Below are 24,294 nucleotides of genomic sequence, written 5' to 3'. Positions count from 1 at the left end.
CATTTCCCCTGGCTGTGTATGCTAAGTATTGTGTTTTCCCAGCCTGAGTCAGTTGGGCTTTGTATCCATAGAGGCACAGACCTTGGACTTGTACAAATAGTGCTATAGTTCTGAAGATAGCCAAGGATTTTGCTGCAAAGAAAAGTTGTGATGTTACAGTAAACACCTTTCATTGAATTTTTACGATAAAATGACAATTTATACATGCTTTTTGAATGCATGTAAGTGAATCAACCTCAGCTCTCCTGTTGTTTCATTTTGCATCATTTTCATCATGACAATATTTGTTGAACATTTCAGTGACTTCAAAACACTGAGATCTGATATCACAATGTCTAGGCCATTATATTTTAAATCCTATTTTCCATTTATAGACTTTTTATCAAGATGGCACAAGAAAATGAGCTCGTTAAAAGGTTTTCCCACTTATTTCACAGGAACAACATTCAGCATCAATGCTACGTTGCTAGGTAGCCAGGTGATCTTAAACTGGAAAGCATCTCAGCTCATAAATTCCTGCAAATCTAACATAGATACACTTGCCCAGCAGAATTTCTGAGATTACAGAATTTATACAGTAGCATATATTGTAAAAGCTTCAGGTTTATAATCAATACTTACATTACTTTTTTAGTTTGAAGTATGTATGTTTCTGATACACTGTCATTCATGATGTTTTTTTCTCTCCGCTTTGTATCGTATCGTCAGTGTGGTTTCCCTCCATCTCTGTGTACTAGGTCTGGCTGGGATGGAGTTAATTCTCTTCATGGCAGCTGTATGGTGCTGTGTTTTAGATCTGTGACCAAAACAATGCTGATAACGCACTAATGTTTTAGCTATTAGGGGCAGTGTTTGTACAACATCAAGGCCACCTCTGTTTCTCAGACAGCCCAACCAGATTGGTGGTGCACAAAAGGTTGGGAGGGGACACAGCCAGACAGATGACCCAAACTGTCCAAAGAGATACTCAATGCCAAATAACAGCATGCTCAGCAAGACAACGGAGGGGAGCACAGTTTAGGTAGGTTAGCTGTCTTTTGCTCAGGAACAGGCTGGGCATCACTCTACCTGTGGGAGATGGTGAGTGATTGCCTTTCATCACTTGTTTATTGTTTTCTTGCTTCCACTTCTCCTTTGCTTATAAAATTATCAACCCTCAAGTTTTCTTGTGTTTGTTCTTTCTTTTCTATTCTGGGGGTGGGGAATGTGGATGAGCAGCTGTACGGTGCCCAGCTGCCTACTGGTGTTAGCCCACAATTCTGTGTCACGGCCAAACCAGCAAGAGCTCATGCTTCCCTAGAAGTGAAAGTGTACTTGTATATGCCACGAGGAAGCTGCCTAACAGGGACAGCAACTGCAAGCTTCAAAGTTAAAGATGCTGTGTTCCACCTGCAGCTATTTCACCCCCATGTCATGGTATAAAGTAAGAACAAAACAGAAAACAAGTGACGCCACACAGTAGTATATGAAATAAGTGACCACGAGAGGGTACTGGAGATGTAAAACCACAGGTGGTTCAGCAGGTCACCCTTAACCAGCAGCTGGCCATAAGGCACCAGGAAAACCATGCTTTTCCCATGGTGACTTTGGAAGCATGTGTGTGAACTCTTTAACTCATGCCTTCCTACACCACGGAGCAGAGTCTGGCAGCAGCAGCCAGGCTGGGGAGGCAACACCTGAGACTGTTTGCCCTCCATTCATCAGCAGAGATGCAGGGATATCAACAGGGAAATTTCCACAGGTTAATAAAAACTGGGATTTAATAACAATCACCAATAAGTCAATAAGTGATATGTCAGCTCTTGAGAGGTTTTGAGGGGAGCAAGTTATGATGTGGACATAGATTACATGGGTACTACTCTGTTATTGCTCAAGTTTAATTTTTGTCACTAATGCATTTTGCTAGTAGAGCTAAAAGGTCACGCCCCTAAGGATATGGCACCGTTTGTGTTAGCAGAGCCTGGCTCTCTCTTTGGATAACAGTCATCTTGGATTATTACTAGAGGACAAGTGAAAGTGAGATTGCAGGGGGGGAGGGAAAGGAGGGGGTGTGTTATGTGGCTTTACATCCATCTTCATCACTGGAGGGTCACGAAAAGATTGCTGTGTTAACAAGCAACACAGCTCCTAGCACTCAGGTCCCAGACACTGTAGCAGAGAGAGATCTTTTCAAGGTGAGCAGACTGGCCTAACGAAGAATGTCTCCAGTCAGGGAGATTTATGAAGGTCTACTTCATACTGGCAGCAGAAAGCCTGGCAAGAATTGTGATCTCCCTGGAGAGGTTACACTATTTTGTCCCCCCAGAGAGTCTTGCGGCTCTCCTTGGGCAAGCCACTCAGGCAAGGGCTTGCTTTGCCCACATAGCACTCCAAATCAATGGCATTAACTACCTTTTCCACAAACAGACACTGCTTGTTTATTTGCTGCTAAGGTTTCTGAAATTCAAACACTTGGCCCAGGAACCTAACTTAAGTACACTGCCTTTTAAGAGCCCCTAAGGAGAAATGTTAGGGGGGGGACACAAACACTGGGGTTTAGAGAGAGCTCAGACCACATAAAATCACTCTGTAAAATTAACAGCAAATGCCCTGAGATCTGGAAAGTGCACAGCTCTGCATTACACTCTGAGCCACCACCTGCACCATGCACGGCAAATTTATTTTTTGTCGTCTCATCTTACCCTGCAAGTAATGGATAGGGCAACCGTGGCTGCTGCATCTGCAGCAAGGAGACTGCTGGCACACCCTGTGCTCCAGGCCCAGGACTGCACTGCTTATAGCCTCAAACAATATGTTCTTTTACACAACAATTAACAAACTGCCAGCCCTGCTTGTCTTCCCTTCTTCAGAAATAACAAACCCAACCCATACCTTGGTGCAAGACATTTGAATGATGAGTCTTGCTGGCTCGCCTGATGCTTGGAGGCAAATGTTTCCTGTTGTCCAACTTGCAAGCGATATCTTGGCAAATACTTTTCCTGCACTTGGTAATCCTGAGATTTGCAGAGTGATTCAGCATGACTCAGTGGCAGAGGTCAGGATTTGTAGTGAATTCTTACCAAAGTCAGGCAAGGAGATGCTGGGGTTGTAAAGCAACTGCAAGCAGGTTTTTATTTAGGGTGTATCTGTGGGGAGCTGATGTAAGAAAGGATGCTGTAAATAAAGGGCCTGACTTTTTATAATCCAGACGCCCCATTAAATGCAAACATGCTTTAACTTGGTAGAGGCTTTTGGAAGAAGGCAGCAAACAGCAATATAATTTAGCATTTTTTTAATGTTATTTTTTTAATGCCACAAATTACAAGATAAACATAAAAACAGAGCTGAAAGCCTGCCCCTACAAGGAAGCGAAACATCATCATTAGAATAGCTGCTATCTCTGTGGTTTTCTAATTGTGCATTTCTGCTTTACTGGTTTCCTGAGATGGGTGATGGAAATAACAGAGAAGAAGAATAAGAACCACCAGCTTATGAGCTTGATCAAAGCTACAGAAGTGATTCCACATTCCTGAATTCAATGAATTTTCAACACTAGTGCCCTTGGAAACAGAAGAGGTTTGGGTGGGGGAGAGAACAAAGGACTTTAACAGAAGTATTTCTGGCAAGTCAAGACCACTGAGGGAAGAATAACAAATTGCAGTGTGCAGTTTGGGGATCTGTGCACAGCTTCAAGCTCGTCCTTTCTCTGGTGGAGAAAGTCTGCGTAACATCTCTGCGGATGAACTACAATTTTCAGAAGAAAAGGCCTGGGTTTCTCTCACCGGCACTGCACTGATGTCTAATTTAGGCAATATTTTTGTTGATTTAAAAGATCCTGGCATATGCTTTCAGCTCCCAAGCAGCTGCAAAGCCAGATGCTTGTCAGAAATTCTAGGTTGCCTTCTGTCAAAGAAGCTGTGGTAGCCTGGCAGAAGCTTGTCCTCCACAAGTGATAAAGTCATAGTTTACCTAGAAATAGGGGGAAAATATGGGAAATATTGTTCCAGATTCACTAAGTACTAGCATCTAGACTAATTCACTAGGTCAGACAGCATCTATTAGTTAAGCATGGCTAATTATAGGTTCCTCAGAAGCTCTCAGAAATTATATCCCTAACTGCTGAAAGCAAGCCGCAGACTGAATTATAGTGGTATTGGTACAAGTCTTAGCTGGGCAGCAGGGCTGCCCAGCGAGAATGGCATGCCTGGAAAGTGCAAAGGGCTCAAATGCTTAACTCAGTTTCAGCTCTTGGACCAGAATATTTTATTTGTGATGATGACATTTTCTTCTCCACCGAGACCAGGAATATTCACCAACAGTAGCATCAGATTTAAACAAAGATTCAACTATCACTGTTACTAAGGACTTAAATGTCATTTTTTGCAGTGACTGAATTAAAGATCCTTACGTGCTTGTGTCCTCCCTCCCTTTCTTTCTAGCCCCCTTGTTCATTTCTTCTTCATTGTTTATTTCTTCTCTTTTTCCCTGCATTGCTGTCTGCAACATACCAGTTCCCACCCTTTCTCAATTTCCTTCCAAAATATGACATAGCCAACACCAAAAATGGCGTTTTAGCTCCTATTTCAAGGATACTAACAGGGTCAACAGGATTCAGACTTCTAAAAGCCTTTTTATCAAACTGTCTGTAGATGCAGGCATTGTGCATAAGCCGTTCTACAAGCGTTACTGTACTGCTACATGGTAGGACAACTCCCTATTATCTCGTATGCCACAAGAGACACATGTATAAGCACATGTAATAGATTACAGTAGGTAATAGCTAGATTTCCACCTTGATCTGCTACGTGCTTGCCACCCTTGCTGCACTGTAAAAGGAAGGTCCAATCCCAGAGCTTAGAGTTGCAGATGGCTTGAACCCAACTCACCTAAACATTTGTCTAGACAAACGTGCTTCTAAAATTGAGCTAACAGCTCTTAGCTTGGACACTGTCTAATCCCTGCAAATTGCATTAGCTAGCCTCATTAAATCCCAAGTTCATTTTAACCAGATAACATGCGTTAAAATACAATTTGCACCATTCAAACCTAGGCTTTAAAACGTGTTACCTAACATGTGTTGCTCTTGAAAAGTACCTACTTTATATTTTGGACCAGACACGGCCATCCATCTCGATGGGTTAAACTGATTTATTTTTCAATAACGTTGGTTCAATTGAGTTAACAGGATCAAAAGCTCCCAACACGCATTAAGTTGCAGCCTAACTCGAGGGCACACTCCCCGGCCGCGCTTCGAGACCCCGGCGGGGAGGCGCCCCCGCTGCGGCTGGCGGTGCCGGGCGCGCACCGAGGGCAGGGCGCGCTGCCCCCCTCCCGCCGGGCACCGACCGCCCCCCGGGCCGGGCCCGCAGCGCGCCCCCGCCGCCGCCGGCCTGTAAAAGCCGCGCTCCAAGGAGAGCGGGGGGCTCCGCCCGACCGGCAGCGGACCCTGGCCGGCCCCCGGCGTGCCGCAAACCGGCGGGGACGCTGGCCCCTGCCGGCTCGGGGCGCTAGGCAGCGCACCCCCGGGAGGCCGGGGCGCGATAGCTGGCGGCGCCGGCCCCGCTGGGCGGGCAGGGTGCGTGCGCTCCCCCGCCAGACTACAGCTGCCCCCGTGCCAGCGGCTCCCTCGGCTCGGGACGCGCCCGCAGACAGCCGCGTCCCCCGGCCCGGCCCCAGCTCTCCCCGCCTTCCCCCTCACGCCGCCGCCGCTTCCTCTCCCGCCCGCCTCGCCCCGGCAATCGCCCGTCCCGCCGCGCGGGGAGGGGCGGGGCGGCGCGGGCGCGAGCTGCGGGGCGGGCGGGCGGGCGGGGCAGTCCCTGGTGCTGCGGGTGGCGGGGCCCGGCTCAGCCGCCGGCCAGCGCGGACAGGGCCCGCCGCCTCCCCCCGGCCGCGGCGCGGGGCTCCCGGCCCTCCCAGGCTCCGCCTCCTCCTTTCTCTCAGCGCTCCCTCCCTCTCTCCCTCCGCCGGTGCCCGCAGCCCCGCGCCGGACCTTCCTTTCACTCCTCCATCTCTCCTTAGCGCTGCCCTTCCTCCCGTGCGCTCCCCGCCGCGCCTGGCTTTGCCGGGGCACTCCAGGGCCGGGGCGGGGGGGCGGCGGGACGGGGGCTATGAGCCGGGCGGGGGCGGCGGAGAGCCGGGCAGCAGCAGCCGCGGCGGCGTAGGGCTCGTTACCGGGCGGGAGCGGGGCTGTCCCGCTGCGCCCGGCGGCTCTCCGGGGCGAAGGGGGAGCCCCGGAGCCGGGCGAGCGGGGGCGGCGGCTGGCCGCCCCCCATGTGTGACATGATCGACTCGCAGTCCGCCGAGAAGATCAGCAGGATGAAAAAGTTGCGGAGAACTTTATCGGAGAGCTTCGGCCGAATAGGTGAGTCCCGCAGGCGGGTCCCGGCGGCGCTGCCCACCGCCCGGGAGGTCCCGGCGGCGCGGGGCGGGGGCCGGCGCGGCTGCCTGCGCGGCGGCGGGGCCGGGGGGTGGGCGCCGCAGGGCTGGAAACACCCGCGCCGCCGCCGGCCCCGAAAAGCGTTTCTTGGGAAGAAAGCTCGGGAAAATAACAGCCCTTTCCCGGCAGTGCGTGTGCAGTCCCGGCAGTACGGGTCTGCGATGGAGTTAGCCCAAAATAGGGTAAAAAAAACAAACTGCAGACGAGAGTTGGCCAGCGTGCCTCCACTGCTGAAGAGAAACCTTGGCAAAAAGCATATGGTTATTTTCGTTTTGTGTCAGGTCTGGTAATTTATTTTTTTGGTGCGGCTGCACGTTGGTTTTGAGTTGAGGCATGAGATGCTGGAGCGGATTACGGCGGCCGAGTGATTTAGGAGGCCAGACAAAAGAAGTCTGCCTGTCATCTGCTGCGAAGTCTTGTCGTTCTTTCACTGGCATAAAGCGTCCCGAGGGAGCGTCACCAGAACGCCGCTGCCGAGCGCGTTATCTCCCGGTATCGCTGTGGCGCGTTTGGTTTTGACACCAGTTTATTTTGCAGTCGAGTTAGTTGCTGAGAACAATGCCACAGAGTTCTAGTCTGCTCGCACTGGTGTTTCTCTTGGTCTATGGCGTGCTAGGGTGCTTAATTCGCAGTTTAAAACGTTAGTTCCCACTGACAGCATCAACATGCTGCTGAGCAAGGAGACAAGGCACCTTGGAGGAGCTGTGAGGTGTCCCCAGGCTGGCTGGGCAGAGCAGCCTGAAGTGGTGCCGGGCAGCCGCTGGGATGGACGGGTGGACACAGCAGCACTTGTCCTTGCAGACCCTCTGTAAGGGCCTTTCCACAGCCCTTACCCACTGGTTGTCCCACTGGGACATTTTTCCTTGCAGTCGGTCTGGTTGGCAGATGAGGGTCAACTTTCAGAGCTGCTTTGTCCCAGTGGGAGCATGTGAAGTGCCTGCGCTGTAGCCATGAGCTGTGGTGTTTGGTTCTCCCTCCACAGCCCTACACAGGAGGTGCATTGAAGTATGTGGGCATTATAATTTTTCATGTGTTGTGTATGTATTCAGTGTATTACCTTTAGCTTTTAAGGACTGCAAACTTCAGATGTAGGATAGCATTTGAAATCAGGTATCTCTTACACCTTACTACAAGATGAAAAAGCTCATTCATATTTGTAAACCAGTTTCAAGGGTAAATGCCAAGTTTCAACTGTGAAATGAATGTCAAGTCATAGTTATAAATATCTCTGTCCCCATATGAAAATAGCTTTCACCCATCATCAGTCTTAAACTGCATTTAACTTTCTTTGATTAGAAGAAAAAATAAAGCAGTCAGGTGTTCAGGCTGTCACGTGTCTTTGTATGTGTGTCGGTAGACACAGAGAGACACTCTTACATGGAACTGTGGAAAGCTTTTCCTAATGGTGGAAGTCATTAACAAAGAAAATATTTTGAATGAGGATGCTGCTTTGTTGTAACAGTGACAGTCCCATTAATGCATTGTAGGGAGCAGAGTCCCTCTGGCTGGTAATTTCTGCATGTTTTAGGTGGCTCTGTTGGGTGATCATCGCTTCTTGTCATTTTTTTCACAAATTAAACAACTTCCGAGTTTCCTTGGGAGCTTTGGCCTGATTTTAGGTGCAAGGATTGTTACATATTCCATCTCCTCCAGTTCTTTGTGCGTGTGTACAGAAGTGTAGGAGTGTGGGCAGGTGCCTGGTTTGTTTGTGTGTGGTGGTGGTTTTGTGACTAAAACTCAGCTGCTGCCAGCAAGACTGTTCAATCTTCAGATGCTCTAATATTTTGACTGTCATGCTGGTAACTGCACTTTGCTCAAAACCCCCTAATTTATCAGTGTGAGGTTTGAACATAGTCCGCTCCCTGATACCAGAGCCACAGATAAGCCCAAGCAAAGCCAGAAACTCTTAAGTTGCATACCAGGAAATCCTCAGTTGAAACACATGCTGTACTTATATATTGAATTGAAGGAGAGAAAACAAAACCTCATTGGAAGTCGTCTTTCTGGGTATTTGTCACATTGGTTTTAAAGCTGGTTTTGGAAGAGCTGGTTCCTTGGCGAGATTAGCAAATTACTAATTTAATATGTATCAAATATGGAATTTTGTCTGTTGTCTGCTCCGTTGTGATTTATTATAAATGATGATGATCTTTCAGCTTTTCCTGTTCTGCTTCAATTTATGTGTTTACATAGGTTTAAGTACACAATGTAGCATCATATGGATAAATACATAAATGATACAAGAGTGACATGGTGTTTGTGGCAAATGATTAGTGAGTCAAACCTTCAACTGCTACAGTCAGGAACATCTAATGGTTGTTCTTGAAATGGTAAGGCACTGCTAGGCCTCCCTGCGGTGTTGGTGGTACCCCAGCTGCCAAATACAATTTTTCCAATACTACAAGACCCTTCATTTTGATAACAAAGTTTATATTAGCCTGTTATATAAAAACAATGAAAATGTATCCTAATTGTCCCTGGCAGTAGTGGTGTTTTTTTCTTTTTTTTTTTTTTTTTTTTTTTTTTTTTTTTTGGTTGTTTTTTTTTTTTTTTTCCTAGGGCTTGCAGCTAAACTACCTTCAAGGCCCCACAAAGTAATCCTCTCCATTTCAGATGCTATATCAGCAGTGAATGTATAAGGTGATTTATTTTTTTTACAGTGTGACACAGTATGTTAAGTAATGTTTGAAGCTATTGCCTCAGCATCTTTAGCTAAAACCAGCTTAGTTAACCCTGGGACACAGCAAAGGGCCAAAAGGTACCAATGGCAGCCTCAGGTAGACTTGGCACACTTTCTTAACCATGAACGGATGCTTGCTAGACACTGGCTTTCCAGTGACTGTCAGAGGGTGTTAAAGGCCTGGTTCATCCTTCAAAATTTCGATCTGTTCCTTAAGTGTTACGAGTACCTACTGCTGAGAATGTTTATTTTGCTGAGCTGAAAAATGTGCTGTGTGAAATTGTCCATCTCTGAGCCTTCATCCTGAGCATTTGCTTTGTGCTGTGTGCAAGTCTGGTAAAGGGCGATATGGCGCCGTGGTGTCTTAGAGGAAATGCATATGGCCTGTAGTGCTCAGTTGAAGTTTATATTCTGAAATAGACAGAATGGCTTTTGACTGCAGAAATCACATGCTTACATTTCTAGAAAAATGAGCTATCTTTTCAGCTAAGGCACCCTTTCTCATGGCAGTTTTCTGGTAAAGTTTCAAGGGGTGTTCCTCTTAAATTTTAACTGTTCTTAAAGAACTTACATTACTAAGATTCTGAAAAATTTACAGAACTTATTAACAGATCTCTGGGAGTCTATCCATTTTTATACAAACATCCAAATTAGTTTAAAAATTCTGATTTCCTTGTTTACATACTGTGTTGTCCTCATATAAATGAACACATCATATTGTATTTTAACCAACTTTCAGAGATTCAGTTGGCTCACTGTTTATTTTAGCATTTAAACCTTTAGAAGGATTGGTTCTTAGTTTTATGTTTGATAATTATGTAATTACACTTAACAATGAGTAATTTTATAAAATTATCATAATTTTTTAGTTATGTAAAGAGTTCTTGGCTATGTGTTTGTTGAGGTTCATATTGCAGCAAAATCATATTTGAGATCTCTTCAGCTCAGCCATTTAACTTCTGTTTTCTTATGCAAACTCTTTAGTCAAAAACTAACACCAGGGTAGAAAGAAGGAAGAAAGAGAGGAAGAGAGAGAGAGAAAACATTACAGAGTTTACTCACAGTGCACTGAAAGCAGTCTGTGGCTGTCTGAGCATCCCTGGGCTTTGTTACTAACTCCTCACTAATACAAAGGTTATCTCCACTAATCTCCTCTAATGTACTCTAAATAGCTCACATACCTGAGATAATGAGAAATTCATTTGTAAACAGTTTATTTTTTTTTAATTCAGCAAAGCTTTTTTTAAGGGTTTCGAAAGAAGAGGATTGCATTGATGGGAAAACACCATTTCTAATGTAATTTGTTGTATAAAGTATGCCGGTTCCATGATTTCTTTTGAAGATCCTATGTAGTAAATTGGTTGAGATTGAAATTACTATTAAGCAGAATCTGATTAAATGAGTGGCCAGAGCTCTCATGTTCTTATTTTTTGAGATTCTTAAAAAAACTCTTAGTCAAAGATAGAAGTTAAAGGCAAGCCAAAACTTCGCAGTGGATCACAGATTCCCATTTCTTGTTTTTTTATTACATTGTGAAATTTGTTTGGGTATCTGTTGTCTGGCTGTTCTTGGAATGTGTTGGTTATGTGAAAATCCTCTGATTTGGTAAGAGAGAAGAGCTTGTCACATGACCTAGGTGTCATATACTGATGTATAGCTTGTAGGTCATTGTGACCTGAAAGGTATATGATAAGATTAGAAGTGTGTTCTTAGAAAGTATTCCACAGGTTGGGTTTTTCCCTTCCTTTTTTCGCCACCCCCCCTCTCAAATGTCCTGACTCACACTTCTGGGTACTTGGGATTGGCAGTCTGAAAATGTTTGGTCTGGCCCTCAAAACCATAAAAGTGCATTTTGTGATTAAAAATGTATAATGTGTGCCTCAAATCTCCTCAGCAAAATACCAGGGTTTTGTTTGTTTTTTTTGTTTTGTTTTGTTACTGAGCTTGAAATCTAGATGAGTGACTGTAAAACAGTAATCTTCAGAGATCTGAGGGAAGAGATGTTTCATGTCCCAAAGAAACAGGAATTTGAAAGTAAAGGAAAGTTGGACCATCCCTCCTTTTCTGTACAAGAACTGGGATTTATGTGCCTTAGTGGCAGAGGTTGTGGAGCTGCAGCATGTTTTGCAGAGGTGTCCTGCATCTGTTAAGCCTCTTATACAGCTTCTACTTTTTTTTGGTTTTGTTTTGTGGTTGGGTTTGGTTTTTTTTTAAGCTGGTAATGCTGTTGCTTCTGAAGACAGGTGGTTTAGAAACTATTAGTGATTTGAAGATGGAAGGAGCACCCAGAAGAGCAAAAAACCTACTGGAGTCTAGATCCTTAACTGTGCTAGGCGCTGAAGTATTTCTCTCCTGCAGAAATAAATGTGTTTTAAGTGTAAGAACCAATATTCTGCTTACATGACGAAGAGGGAGCCTTCTGGGGCAGCACTGTGCGCTGTAAGGTCATTCAGATGACCTTCCTCAGATTGCAAACCTTCATGATTTAAACTGAAAAGAAATAGTGCAGTCGTCAATGCAATGGGTTGTCTTGCTTTAGCTCTTCAAGAGAAGTAAACGAAGAGCACTTTCAGGTCTCTTTCAGGTCTCGACATGCGGTTCGCAATTCTGTGGTTGGTCTGGTTGTGGTGTACAGAGAAAAGGAACCAGTCTTGTACCTTCACACTGACACAGTTCAATGGACATTTGGAGAAATGATTTTTCTTTACATTTCAATAAAGAAACCCAGTATGCTAAAGGAAAAATTTTCATCAGCTTAATCTTTGCTACAACTTCAGAACTATTCATGTCTTCATTTTCTTGCTTTTCCAGTTCACATGATTTCTGCACTGTTTTCCTTTTCCTTGTTTGATGATTAATTGCTAGTTAACAGTGTAGAAAGACAGGAATCTTTTCTGCTTTAGTGTAAGTCATATTGTAAAAAAATAGAAAAAAAAGAAAAAAGAAAATAAACAGAAAAAAGCATGTCACAATGCATGCTATTTCATAAAGTTTTAGTACTTAACAAACTGAATTCATGGCTAGGTGTTTATTATACTTTTCCTTTTTGAAGTTCAGTCAGGCTTTCCATAAAGTGTTTTCACGCTCACTAGGAATTGAAAAAAAACACCTTGCTTTACTTTCTTTAACCTGAGAGGATAATATTTCTCATAAATATGTAAATTTACTTTCTTGGAAACATGCTGTGCAGCCCTATATTCCATTTACAGATTCAAATTTTGAGTATAAAATTGTTATTCATGCCAGCCTGTTCTTTCCTATTATAACAGGAAAATGCTGCTCTGTTTTTTCTGTTTTCGGGTGTTAGTTACTTTGTGCTCATTGAAATGCAGTACAGATGACAATTTCTTTTTTCCTTTTATTTTAAAGCCTTGAAGAAAGAAGATAGCAGCTTTGATGAGGTAGGTTAAATGTTTTGTACCTTTCATAGTCCAGGTATGCCTTTGTATTTCTCACTAGTGCTAAAAGAAACCCATAGATAGTAGTGTTACAATGTGCGTATGTGTTAATACATGCATATTGCTCGAACATATTTTCATTTTCCAAATAACTACCAGATGAATTTGTTAGTTGAAGGCTGTGAATGGAATGCTTGTTTTTTTTTGGAATATAATAAAACTGAATGTTGTATGAAAAGTGGTCTTTTAAAAATGTTCCATGTGGAGAAATGGTGCACGCAGAGGAAATACTTTACAGAACTTTACCCACGGTAATTCTTATAATTGTAGGCCTGTACTGTAACAGACAGTGAAAAAAACATCACTCTTGAGAGAGCACCTTACGTAAAGTGCTGCTGCATTGGCTTCTTGCTGAATATGTCAACTGAGAGAGATGCTTCTTGTGAAATAAAAAAAAAAAAAGCCCAACACCACAAAACCGTCAGCTAGCTGTATTGGTAAAACTGATACTTGATGATTTGGTGTAATCAGTTTGGGGTCCTGACCTGTCTGTGATATACGTGTGTTAATTTGTAAAATATGCTGCTGGTGACTTGTGCTTGCTTTTACTTACAACAGGCTTTGAGAGATCGAGGTCACCAGGAGTTGTCCTGCAGAGCAAGTTTATGCAGGAAGAGGTGTAGGTCTTGGTGTGATGACTTGTTATATTGTAGTCAATGCTTGCCTTTTGTACTTCCCTCTGCCACCATAGCTGGAAGCAAACGGTGGTATTTTCATGTGTTGATGTTACGCTTCTTGTGTTTCTGTGTTTTCTTCTTCATTGCATGCTGTAAGCTTAAATTCTTGGCTGATTACAGTGAGATAGCTGCTGTGTAATGCCAGATTCTAGAATAAATTAATGATGATGTAATGTCCTTGATTCTGGATCAAATCAGACTTCATCTCTTTCTAAACAGATTGCACTGAGTTTTACAGCCCTCTGCTCAAATTCAGTAATAACAATATAAATGGTTTATGCTTTTTTGATGTGTGTTGCTGTAACTTGGCTCGATCCCTTTCAGACCTGGAGTGAAGGTCCTGGGGTCAGACTCTGTTTTCAGGAACTCTTGTTGGATCACACAGTGGTCCCAACTATTGCATTTCTCTTTAACACCCTGGAGGAAAGCAAGTCCTCCATAAAAGTTACACCTGTGCAGATGTGTGGTTGGTAGACTCTGAATCCTTGTTTTACAAATCTGGTCTATTTTTATCCAGTACTTTCTTCTGAAGGCTGCAGTAATGTATCTGTGCTATAACCTACCCAGTAAGTACCTTGTATTAAATTTGATATAGAATTTGAAAGGCTCTATTAAAAAATGTTATCTTACGAAGATGGCATTTTTTCTGTCCCCTTCTTTTCCTCAGGATTTTTTATATATAGTTTGCATGCATTTTCTTTAAATCTGGCTTTCTGTTTGAACAAGAGACAGCTTGAGCAAATTTTTTTTTTAAATTCAGGGGATTTAGGGAGGAAAAATATTTTTCAAGTATGTTTTTATTGAAATCTGACAGATCATTGGTGTGAGCTACTGCAGAGGCAATAAGAGAAGGCCAGTGGGAAGGGTACCCAAAAGAGTTTTCTTGCATCTCCTGTAAATAGGGAAGAGTTTGATGTGACATTGAAATCAATCAGTTCCATAGTTTTAGGTGATATTTCCTATAAGAAAGAAAAGTAGGCTGAGATTTTGTTTTCCTTGTTATATCTTCAAATTCAGCACAACAGTTCTTGGTGATTATGTAGCCTAAAATGTGAATCAGAGAATGGGCTGTACTGCATATCACATAATTCCTTTCTTTTCAAACATCCTTCAAATTGGAAGATAAAACAGTCTTCAGTAACAGTAGTGTACCTGATTATAATGACACATACCTCTAAGTGAGCCAGTATCTGCAAGCAGAGGAGTGGCCGCATTTGTTGGTCTTAGAAGGCTGTCCTGAAAAACACGACTAAGACAAGACCATGATATGAAAGGAGAGCAGTCTAGCCTTCTGGCCAGCGTATGTAGTATTGATGTACCAGAGATGCAGTTATGAAGAGAGCTATAATGACAATAGGTGGGAATATCAGGTGAGAAGGAGAGAGAGGAGGTAGCTAGCTGTCCAAGCATTGTTTTACTTAAACCTTGTAGGTCTTCTACTGCAAAAAATTATACAGGCAACTATTGAAACAGAAATTGCATCTAACAAGCTGCATCGTCTCCCTATACAGTTAGTGAAAAGATACCCTTTCTCCTTTCATGGTGCTGAAGGATGCTGTGTGTCTCTTCCCAATGTGTTTCCCCTTTTCTGGAGGGAGGTTGGCCTGTGAAGCGGAACTTGAACAAGCAGTAATGAACTTGCAGGGAAGGACTTCGCATACTCGACAGCTTGGCAAAGGAGGGCTCATGTTTTAGCCTTTCAAGAGTGGCCAGAACACCAGTAGCAGAAGATGGCCAGCAGGGATCTGAAATTTCTGAGGGGGGAGAGAAAGTGGGACGAAGAGGAAGATGACCCTTCTAAAGCTGCAAGGTTTGGGTTTGCAGCTGAGTCAGTTGTCAGGTTAACCTGCACATCATAGGCGCTACCTGAGGTACTTGATTGTCCCTCAGGAATTGAGATGGGAGAAAACAGTTGTTCAGTGGAGCTTATTCTACCTGCTTTAACTTGCACACGGTGGCTCAGAAATGTACAACACTGCAGGATGTGATCTTTCTGTTGAAGAGAAGCTACTATAAACTGAGATATCAAACACGACGGGGAAGTGTATCGTGTAATTAATTGTTTTCTGCAGGTTGAAATTAATCCCTCCAGTAAATTAGGACAAAAAAATCATGAACAGCGAAAAGTGTGAAGAAATTGCATGTCAGAAAATACTTTCAGATGTTTGAGAAGTGTTTCAGGGATCTTGGTGGTAAATTTAGTCCTGCCTATAAGGTCAGAGTACAACAATAGTGTGAAGGAGTTAAGAGTAGGATTTGTCACTTTTTTTTGTACCTGCTGTAGTGTTGCTTTGATTAAATTTTGAGTGAAAAAACTCTTTTCTGTAGGTGGTGCTGGCCTTTACTTCAGTTCATGAGAACACTTGAATTAATCTATTTAAATCCACTGGTAGCCTGTTTACCTTCCTAAGATCTTATGACATCTTCCAGAGACTCCATGTGAATAAAGGAATAGGATACAGACCACTTCTTGTATAGTTTGTTTTTTTTTTTTTTTCCCCTTCCCCCCCTTTTTCTTTTTAATGTAGCCTTTTTCTTTTTGCCATACTAGTCACATTGTGGGAACTGGAACGTGGGGCTGCTCCAGTACCTACTGAAATCAGTGGGAAGATTCTGAATGTTTTCAATGGTTTGTGGATTGGTTTCTTCTATCACGAACTATCATGACTGAGGGCGGGGGACAGGCAGGCTGTTCTTGCCTGTTTTCAAAGTTAGCTTGAGTGGGAGACAGGCAGGCATTTTCTCCTCTGTGTGTGTGTGAGAAAAAAAGTTGCCCTCCAGTTGCCCTCCACAAGGCCACCTAAATTTTACTTTCTGAGTGTGGCTTCTGGTGTGGAAAGCATGTTTCCTTCTTTTAGGAAAAGCACTGATTATCTACCCTGGATATCAAGATGGAGGATAAACGCCTCTGAGGAGCAGCAGTACCTGCAAAATGCAGTCTATAAACAAACTTCTGGCCCTTGAGTGAACATTTTATTAGTGCTCTAGTAGTTTGTCAAAGTTAGATTAACAACTTCCAGCTATGTGGGATTGCTTTGATGCCTTTGGGCAGTTAGTATAACAAGTGTCCACTCTGTCTTATAATGATGGAACAGTTTTCTTTTTCACTCAGATGTGATCAAGGCCAATAACTTGTGGCTGGATTGCAGCGTATTTGTTGGAATGACAGCCAGCGTTGATGCTGTGACTAACCCTGTTGGAAGGCTGGTAACCTGTTCCTTTGGATAGCTGCTTGCTGTTACGATTTATTTCTAAATTATTGTCAGCCTCGAGCTGTTGGTTCTTGTTCTTCTGTTGTTAGTGGCTTCTCTAAGCACTTAAATAGTGGTTTAAGACCTTCAGCCATATGTATGCATACTAGATAAATTAATATCAATGTCATAATGAAATCAAATAATCCCAAGACTCAATCAATATGAATGGCTGTGATTATTGCTTATTATGTTGTGAGTTTTATTGCTGTTGTGTAGCTGTATTTTAGTGTTCATTTTGCCCAATATCAAGAGCATCTTCTTCTTAAGGCCACCTTCCTTTAGAAATTAGGATACTGTGATTGTGCTTGCTGTGTACGTAATACTGTCTGATTCCATCAAGTAACTTTGAAGCTGGCTGATGCTAGATGCCTAGATGCTTGGTGAAGAAGCATGTGAGCTGGCTGAGGGACAGAGATAAGAATCTCCTCTAATGGAAAAGCTGGAATGCAAGTTCTTGTGAACATAGGAGAGTCTGTTTGGAGGTGTTACGAATACTCTGACCTCAGCAAAATCCTTAATGCTCATCTAGTCCTTACTATGTTTAGAGTCTCCAGCTCTGAGGAAGCCAAATTTCATTTATTTAACTCATGAAACAACATCCGTGTGTTTGAAGTGGAAGCGTGTGAAAAGGGAGGGAGTTTTGCCAAGTTGATTCTGTAGCGTGCTTGCTCTCATAGTCTGCCTCTCTCAAACCTCCCCAGACAAAAAGGCTACTTCCTCTGTGGATGCTGCCATGAAAAATGTCTTGATTTAAAGGATACCACTCTCTGAACCAGAACTCTTGTATAGACAATATTTGTATTTGAGAAGTTAAAGGGAGAGGTGCAGTTGGAAAAAAAGTAGAGCTCTATAAAGAATGAACAAGAGGAATCTGAATGCCATAATGCAGGAGGCACATAATACACTAAATGACATTTGTGCATTTTTAAAAAGTTTTATTTATGGTAAATAGCTTGAGAGAGAAGTGCATGTAGCAAGTATAGATATGGAACTATAACTTTACGTTCTCCTGCAGGGTTATGGGAGATGGCGGAGAGAGAGAAATCTAGCCCTTTTGAAACCCAGTGTCACTTTTTGTAGGATCTTGGAATACACATTGATTATTTCACTCCTGGGAGACTTAAAAGGTGGAGTTGGTGAGTGACAGACTTACGAAGATCCTGTGATACAAATGATTTTGGATGCAGTATTTCTTTATTGATCTGGATACAGTAAAATTGTTACAAGCCGTGGCTGAGCTGTCTGCCTTCTGGTGACTTTGTTTATATTTAGGAGGCAAGAGACTGGTGACTACTGAACTGCTTTATGTTGTGATGGAGAGTTTCCAGAGAAGTGGTTATGGGTAATGATTATAAATGGCCTGAATAACGTTGGGGTGGGGGTATTGCCAGTGCTGAGAATGTGGATTTAGCTTAGGGTATATGATGAATTTGATGCAGTTCTCCCCTGCTTAATGCTGGGACATGCAGATGGTGTGTGGTTATCAGTTGTGATGTGTGACTGAAGGCTGATAGGGGAGAGATGTAGGAAGTAACACTAGAAAAATAAAACCCCCTAAAACTGGATTTGGAAAACAAGCATAGATGTATAGTTGCCAAAGCAATTTTTAAATAATAGCAGAGAAGTTGGTCAGAAATCGTCATCTGGTGGTTTAAGGTCCTTCCCCAAATGTGTACAAAGGTGGCTCAAGTGTCTTGAGAAATAGGTCCATTCAGCCATATGCCACAAAGCAAATGAGAGGAAACGTAAATCCAGGCACAGGATAACAACTTGGTATTGGGAGTTACTGCTTGTGAAGTACTACTTGAGACATGACACAGGCAGATTTTTTGGGGGGAAAGAGGGAGGTAAAAGATTAATAATGTAATCTGATGCCTGCTGTGGGAGGCCCATCTTCTTTATGCAGTTTTTGGATTCACAAGGAGGTTTCCCAGGAGCTGGTTTGGTGGGTTTGTGTTCCTATGTCTCCTTAACTCCGTTTCTTCATCCCTCCAGAACTGTTCAGTTACACTACTGAGGATCTGGTGTTGGTCCAGTGGTTCCCTAGCAGCAGACGGCTTAGATGTCAGCTTGGCCAACAGATTTACTGGTCTCTGCTGCCATGTGCCATGTCTTTGAGGCCATTCCAACAAACTATGAATCTGGATTGTGTTGCTAGTTCTTAGGACTGTTGTATGATGGTAGTGCATGTGCATTTGTGGCAAAACAGTCTTATAACTTAAGGTCTTATAAAGCCATTCTCAGCTGCTTAAAGGGAATAACTGTTTCCTCTGGTTGAGGACTGATAATATTAGCAAATGTGCTTCGGGTGAGTCTGAGAACGAAGAACGTGGATGGAAGAGAGCAAATACTGCCATTCTGCTGGGCTGTGTCAGCTTCTTACTGGACCAGCTGTGAGACAGATGTGCCCTTCGTTGGTCTGTGAAAATGCTGGTTTGTGAAGGTTTTTGTGGCTTAAAAAATCCCCAACCCGTGGATAGCCTCACTTAATTTTTCAGAGAATTACCAATATTTATATGGTGGCTAGGGATTCCTGTCACTTCCCTGTGCTGTTGCATGTGGAAGAAGGTCAGGTTCTGGAAGATGAGGCGCTTCAGAACCAGGTCTAGGTGACCACATAAGTAAATGAGAAGTGTCAGGAAAGCTACCAAGAAAAACTGGCTGTGGAATGGCTGCTCTGTTGTGTCCAGTTTCAAGGCTTTGAAGCAAAATATGAGACTGTGGAAGGTTTTGATATTTACTTGGCAGTGACTTTTTACTCATTCAGAAGAGGAGTTGTTCTTAATGTTGGGGGATAAACGTGGGCTTTAGGAGACCAAAATTTGAGGACCTTTCTGTTTTGAGTGGGGAAGATTTTTAATCTTGGAGCATCCCTCAAACCTGTTAAGTGGCAGTGGTCTGACTTTTTGCCAGCCATTGATGTGTTCAGTGATGTGCATTCTTCCTGGCATGTTTGGTGACAGTGCGGCCATTTACCTTTCAGAAAGTGTGTATTATTTTCATGAGTTAAGAAAAATGGTTGTCAGCTGTGAAACTGCATACTCTTCTGCCTTCTTTTCTGTAGACACTGTATGGAAGAAGGGCTTGTGTTACTAGTTAATGTGTGTGTGTCCTTTGCTTAATTTTCCTTTGAAAATGGATGGAACAAAGGAGCAGAACTTGGTCTGAATCCATGTCCACAGCAGTGCCTTGTGACAATCCAGCCAAACCACTGACATATAAAGAGCTCTGTTCTGATCTGCAGGCAAGTGTTTTAGCTATCAGAGAAGCATTGCAAAATGAAGATGAATTTCTAGGCCTGCTGCTCTTACTTGTGCATGCCTTTTTTTGTGTTGGATGTTTCTGTTGATCTGATGAGAGGATATATGCCTACAGAGATGTGGAGTCTGAATGTAAGTTGTTTTTATCTTGGTGAAGTATGCTTATGTGTAAATCCCGGTGTTTGTTTTCTTGGGATATATGGGGTATAGTAATTTATTGGTAGATTAAATAGAGTAACAAAACACAGTACGTTACTACGGCATCAGTAGCTTCTTGTGCTCAGCCTTGCTGGGCAATCTCCCAGTTGTGAGGCAAGAAATAATCATGTGGCTTCCTTGATAGATCTGTGTCTTTCATCTTTGTACATTGACTTTATTGCTTTTTTTTTTCCCCTTTCTTCCAAGCCACACCAGTAACAGACATACGACTATATTTAAATCTTCTTCTCATGAAATGATTTAAATGAAAATTATTTCTGTCTAGTTTTTAGCCTTCCTAAGAAATTCTGCATGCATGATGCCTCATCTGCTGTGTGTCACAATATCACTGACAACCATATATTTGCAGGATCCCATCCACAGTAATCAGGGTTCTGAGTCAATTGACATCTCTTGCGATTTATTTGGAAGGGATAAGAAAAGGAGATTGCTGGCTATGACTGGTTTATTTAAACAAAATTGATTTTATGTGCACAAAACAATGTCATTTTGATGATATTAAGGCCTAAAGAAATTGTCATTGCCGTACACCTCTTTCTCTATATGTTCTAGAATTTGTTTATCCCTTTTCCCTTCCAGCAAAGCTTTCTACTTAGATGCCAGTTGAGTCACAGTTCTGCTAATACTTCTTTCGTTCTTTTCAAGTACGGCAATTCTCCTTAGTAAGTTTGAAAAGTCAGGCTTGAGTATTACAGGTTATTTAAATGTGAAACATTGGCAGTAATTTAATAGCTTAAAGTAAGAATGAATGCTGCTGGAAACTTAATGATAAATGATAGAGGCAAGACCACTGAGGGCACATAGGGGATTGTCACCAATTCTGAGTAACAAATGGAATTATTTGTGTTTGGGCTCTCCTGAGATAGTTACATAACCTGAATTAAGTTTCTTGGTAGGATCCACATGTTCACCTTGTTCAGTATTGAAAAATACAAGCAATGTTGCTAGCTTCAGTATCCAGTGCTTTGCCTGTCCAGGAAAACAAGGCTTACAGGCTTACAGTATTTTTCCAGCTGCCACATGGTAAGCAGGTCTTTTCTTTGTATGTGAACTTTTTAGTCTGATAGCTTGCATACACAAAAAGATGTTCTTCCATACATACGTGTTTGAGGAGTCTTTGTGTTTCTTTTAGTGAGAGTAAAATTAATTTCTTGTTATCAGTGGATTCTTACTGGTACGCAGTTGCACTCAGCACTGTTTTGTTTTAATGGATCTTTGTCTTCCTCCACTGAAACGGCACATTCAGACTCAGAAATGGGTTGTGGCAAAATGGTGATCCTGAAACTGTACCTGAGGCTGGCTTTATGCTGTTCTTGAACTTGCTTTCTGACTTCCATATTGAAAATTCAGCACTGTGAAGGAATTTGTTTGAGGTCACTTGCTGTGGTTAGGTCAGATGTGCCCTTCAGCTTTAAAATCTGGAAGACTTTCTGTTATCCCAAGTATGTTGCAAGAAGTAGTGCAGAGGCTAGGATGCATATTTTTGTTCATGTTATTTTTCTTAAGTTGTTAACCTCTGAAGCATTTTTCCCCACTGTACTGTTAGGCAGTTACAGAAAGCAGTTAAAAGAAGAATGTTTTGAAATTCATATAGAGCTTAATCAGTGTCCCCTTGTTTTTATCACCATCTCTCCATTGACATACTGTGATTGTTGCTTTCTGACAGAGAAGCAAGATTTTCACAGGTAATTTTTTGGAAGTATTTTTATTAAATTTGGATAGATTTTTATTTATTTATTTATTTATTTATTTATTTAAAACCAGCCACACACACATCCCCCCACTCCCCTGTGGGACTGGTTTGTCCAGCCTCTTCTGCATTTCTTGGAATTAGTTGTCCTCTAATTGTAACAGTTTCTAGTTTCATTGTAGTTGTTTTGTTTTATCCAGTATGGTGACAAAAACTGCATCATAGTCCAAATACAGTGTCAGCAGCTGTCAAGTAACTCTTTTTTCCTGCTTTGTGCCTGTTTTCCTTTATAACTTAGTGTAATTTTCTGTATTCATCATTTATCTTTCTTCTGTTTATCTTAAGCTGGTATTGTTTTTTTGCCCGTGGTGACAAGGATGCTACTTAAGTCCTTGCTAGTTGTGGAGGCAGCTGCAGGGGGCATGGGAGCATAGGGGCGGTGGGAGCTCATGAGTGGAGTGGGCAGGGAGAGAAGGGAGCACCTGCGGGCTGGCTGGGGATGCTGGGGCTGTCAGCCACTGGCAGAAGCAATGGAAAATGCGGTTTGGTGGCTTTCATTTATTTATTGGCCTTTCTAAACAGCCAGACTTACTACATGATTTCCAACCTGCTCTGCTTTGCTGATGCCAATTACTGATGCAGTTTTACAGTTAAAATAGCAATCTATGCTTGCTCAGAAAAAGTTCTGGTTCCGTTTGTCAGATTCATTATCATTCTTACCATGCCTTGGCTTGTTTAGATGTGGGAAGTCTGTCATCACTGCAGGTTTGCTCAGTTTGAAGGGGCAAAAAAGTATTTTTGTTAAAAAAACCCCAAAACCTACACACACAAAAAAGTGCTCGGATTTATCTTGGCTCCTCATGCACAGAGAGGAACTAGAAAGAAACAGGATGTTTGTTACAGACACCTCCTGCTGACCTTGGAGATGCACAATATTCCAGAAACTAGAGGACAACATCTGGAGAAATACTTGAGCTTTTTATTTATTTAGTTTGTTATCAGTGTGGTATGGCTCAGTTAAATGTGACGTGTCTGGCCATCATCAAATCATGACAGAAGCTCAGAAAAGTTGAAGAGGTATGGTTGATTTGCTTGCCCTTGAAAAAGGCATGCTGTAGCACTCCCAGACTTTCTGTTCAAATCAGTAAGGAAATGGTATTTTTATCGTTGAAGGTAAGTTTGCAGTAACTACGCAGTTATGAATTAGACTATGTATACTTTTTATATCTCAAGACCAGGTCTTTTCAGTGGTGTGGAAAGAATGCTTAGTCATGCATTTTATATGGACATTAAGACAATGGGCTCAAACTATGAGCTTTAACAAAGGAAAATGCTATTTAAAAATTTAAAAAAATTCAGTTACTGTTATGAAAAAAAGTTCTAGCATGTTTGAACAAATACTGTCAGGGAACCTGTGCCTCTTTGAAAGTTCTGTCTTCTGCATCAATTTCAGCAAAGTTCTAATTAAGATGCTCTCATAGGTTTATTGCCAGCACTAATTATTTCATTCCTCCAGCAATTGGGTGGAAGTGATACAGATTTTCACAGTCACAAAGTGATGTTTCATTTTGGTGTCACCACTTAAGCTTCAGAGAGAACACCTATGTGATTCTGTGCCCATAGGACCTAGCAAAGCGCATGAGTATGTTTAATACTTACTGAGGAGGAGGTGAACCCAAGAAGTGGTTTCAAGAGGCTGCAGTGGTTCAGTAGTGATGCAGGACATCGGAGTAGATACTCTCCTATGAGTGGATCCTCATCTTGAAAACCTATGTGAATTGGGTTTATTTTAATGTTAAAGTTTGGAAGAATGCCATGGCTGTCTTCCTTGCTCAGTTTCTCTGTCTTGTGAAAAACGTACAGAGAAGGCCTCTTGGAGAGGAAGGAAAAAAAGTGGAAAATGTAATTCTTTTTTCTCTTGCCAAAGAACATAGATAGAATTGGAGATAGTCAGTGGGAATATATTTATTATACTCTGAGTTTGCTGTTTAGCCTTCTTCAACGTTTGAAATGTAGATACTAGATCAGGAATAAGTTAGGCTGAACTTTCATGGGTTGCAGCCGCACTGTGTTACCACAGGACCATATATATAACTTGCACTCCTGGTCTGTCAGTAATGGCATGAGCCACTGTGAGAGACAGCAACATCCAGAATAAATCCCATGTCACCTACCACAGCCTTTAACTGGGTACAAGATGAAATTCTGCCTGGGGGGAAAAAAGGGGACTCTCTCTCTCTCTTAAGTTCAGGCAACACTGTTTCCTAAAACTTAATGTGCTGGGGGCAGACTAGCTTTGCAGAAAAGGACCTGAGGGTCCTGATGGACATAAAGTTGAACATGAGCCAGCAGTGGGCCATTGCTGCAAAGGTGGCTAATGGTATCCTGGGCTGCGTTAGGAGTGTTGCCAGCAGGTGAAGAGAGGTGATTCTTCTCCTCTACTCAGCACAGTGAGGCCACACCTGCAGTACTGTGTTCAGTCCTGGGCTCCCCAGTACAACAGGGATATGGACACACTGGAGGGTCTAGAGAAGAGGCACTGAGGGTGAGTAAGGGACTGGACCATCTCTCCTATGAGGGAAGGCTAAGACAACTGGGACTGTTTAGCCTGGAGAAGGCAAGGCTCAGGGGCAATCTTATC

The 24,294-nt window shown here is 42.7% G+C and overlaps 1 protein-coding gene across 1 annotated transcript in view; it reads left to right on the top strand.

Annotated features, from left to right (window-relative positions):
- The first annotated feature begins 6,110 nt into the window (after positions 1-6,110).
- CDK14 (cyclin dependent kinase 14) overlaps positions 6,111-24,294 on the top strand; it is a 316,643-nt gene continuing 298,459 nt past the window's right edge. Inside the window, exons 1-2 of the mRNA XM_040592698.1 lie at positions 6,111-6,340; positions 12,465-12,496. Coding sequence (XP_040448632.1) covers positions 6,250-6,340; positions 12,465-12,496 — 123 coding nt within the window. The 5' untranslated portion in view covers positions 6,111-6,249. The remainder of the gene's footprint in view (positions 6,341-12,464; positions 12,497-24,294) is intronic.

This window comes from Falco naumanni, chromosome 4, assembly GCF_017639655.2.
Source record: "Falco naumanni isolate bFalNau1 chromosome 4, bFalNau1.pat, whole genome shotgun sequence".
Taxonomy (NCBI): domain Eukaryota; kingdom Metazoa; phylum Chordata; class Aves; order Falconiformes; family Falconidae; genus Falco; species Falco naumanni.
The sequence above is the reverse complement of the archived record's forward strand: the minus strand, read 5'-3'. Positions and strand labels throughout refer to the sequence as shown.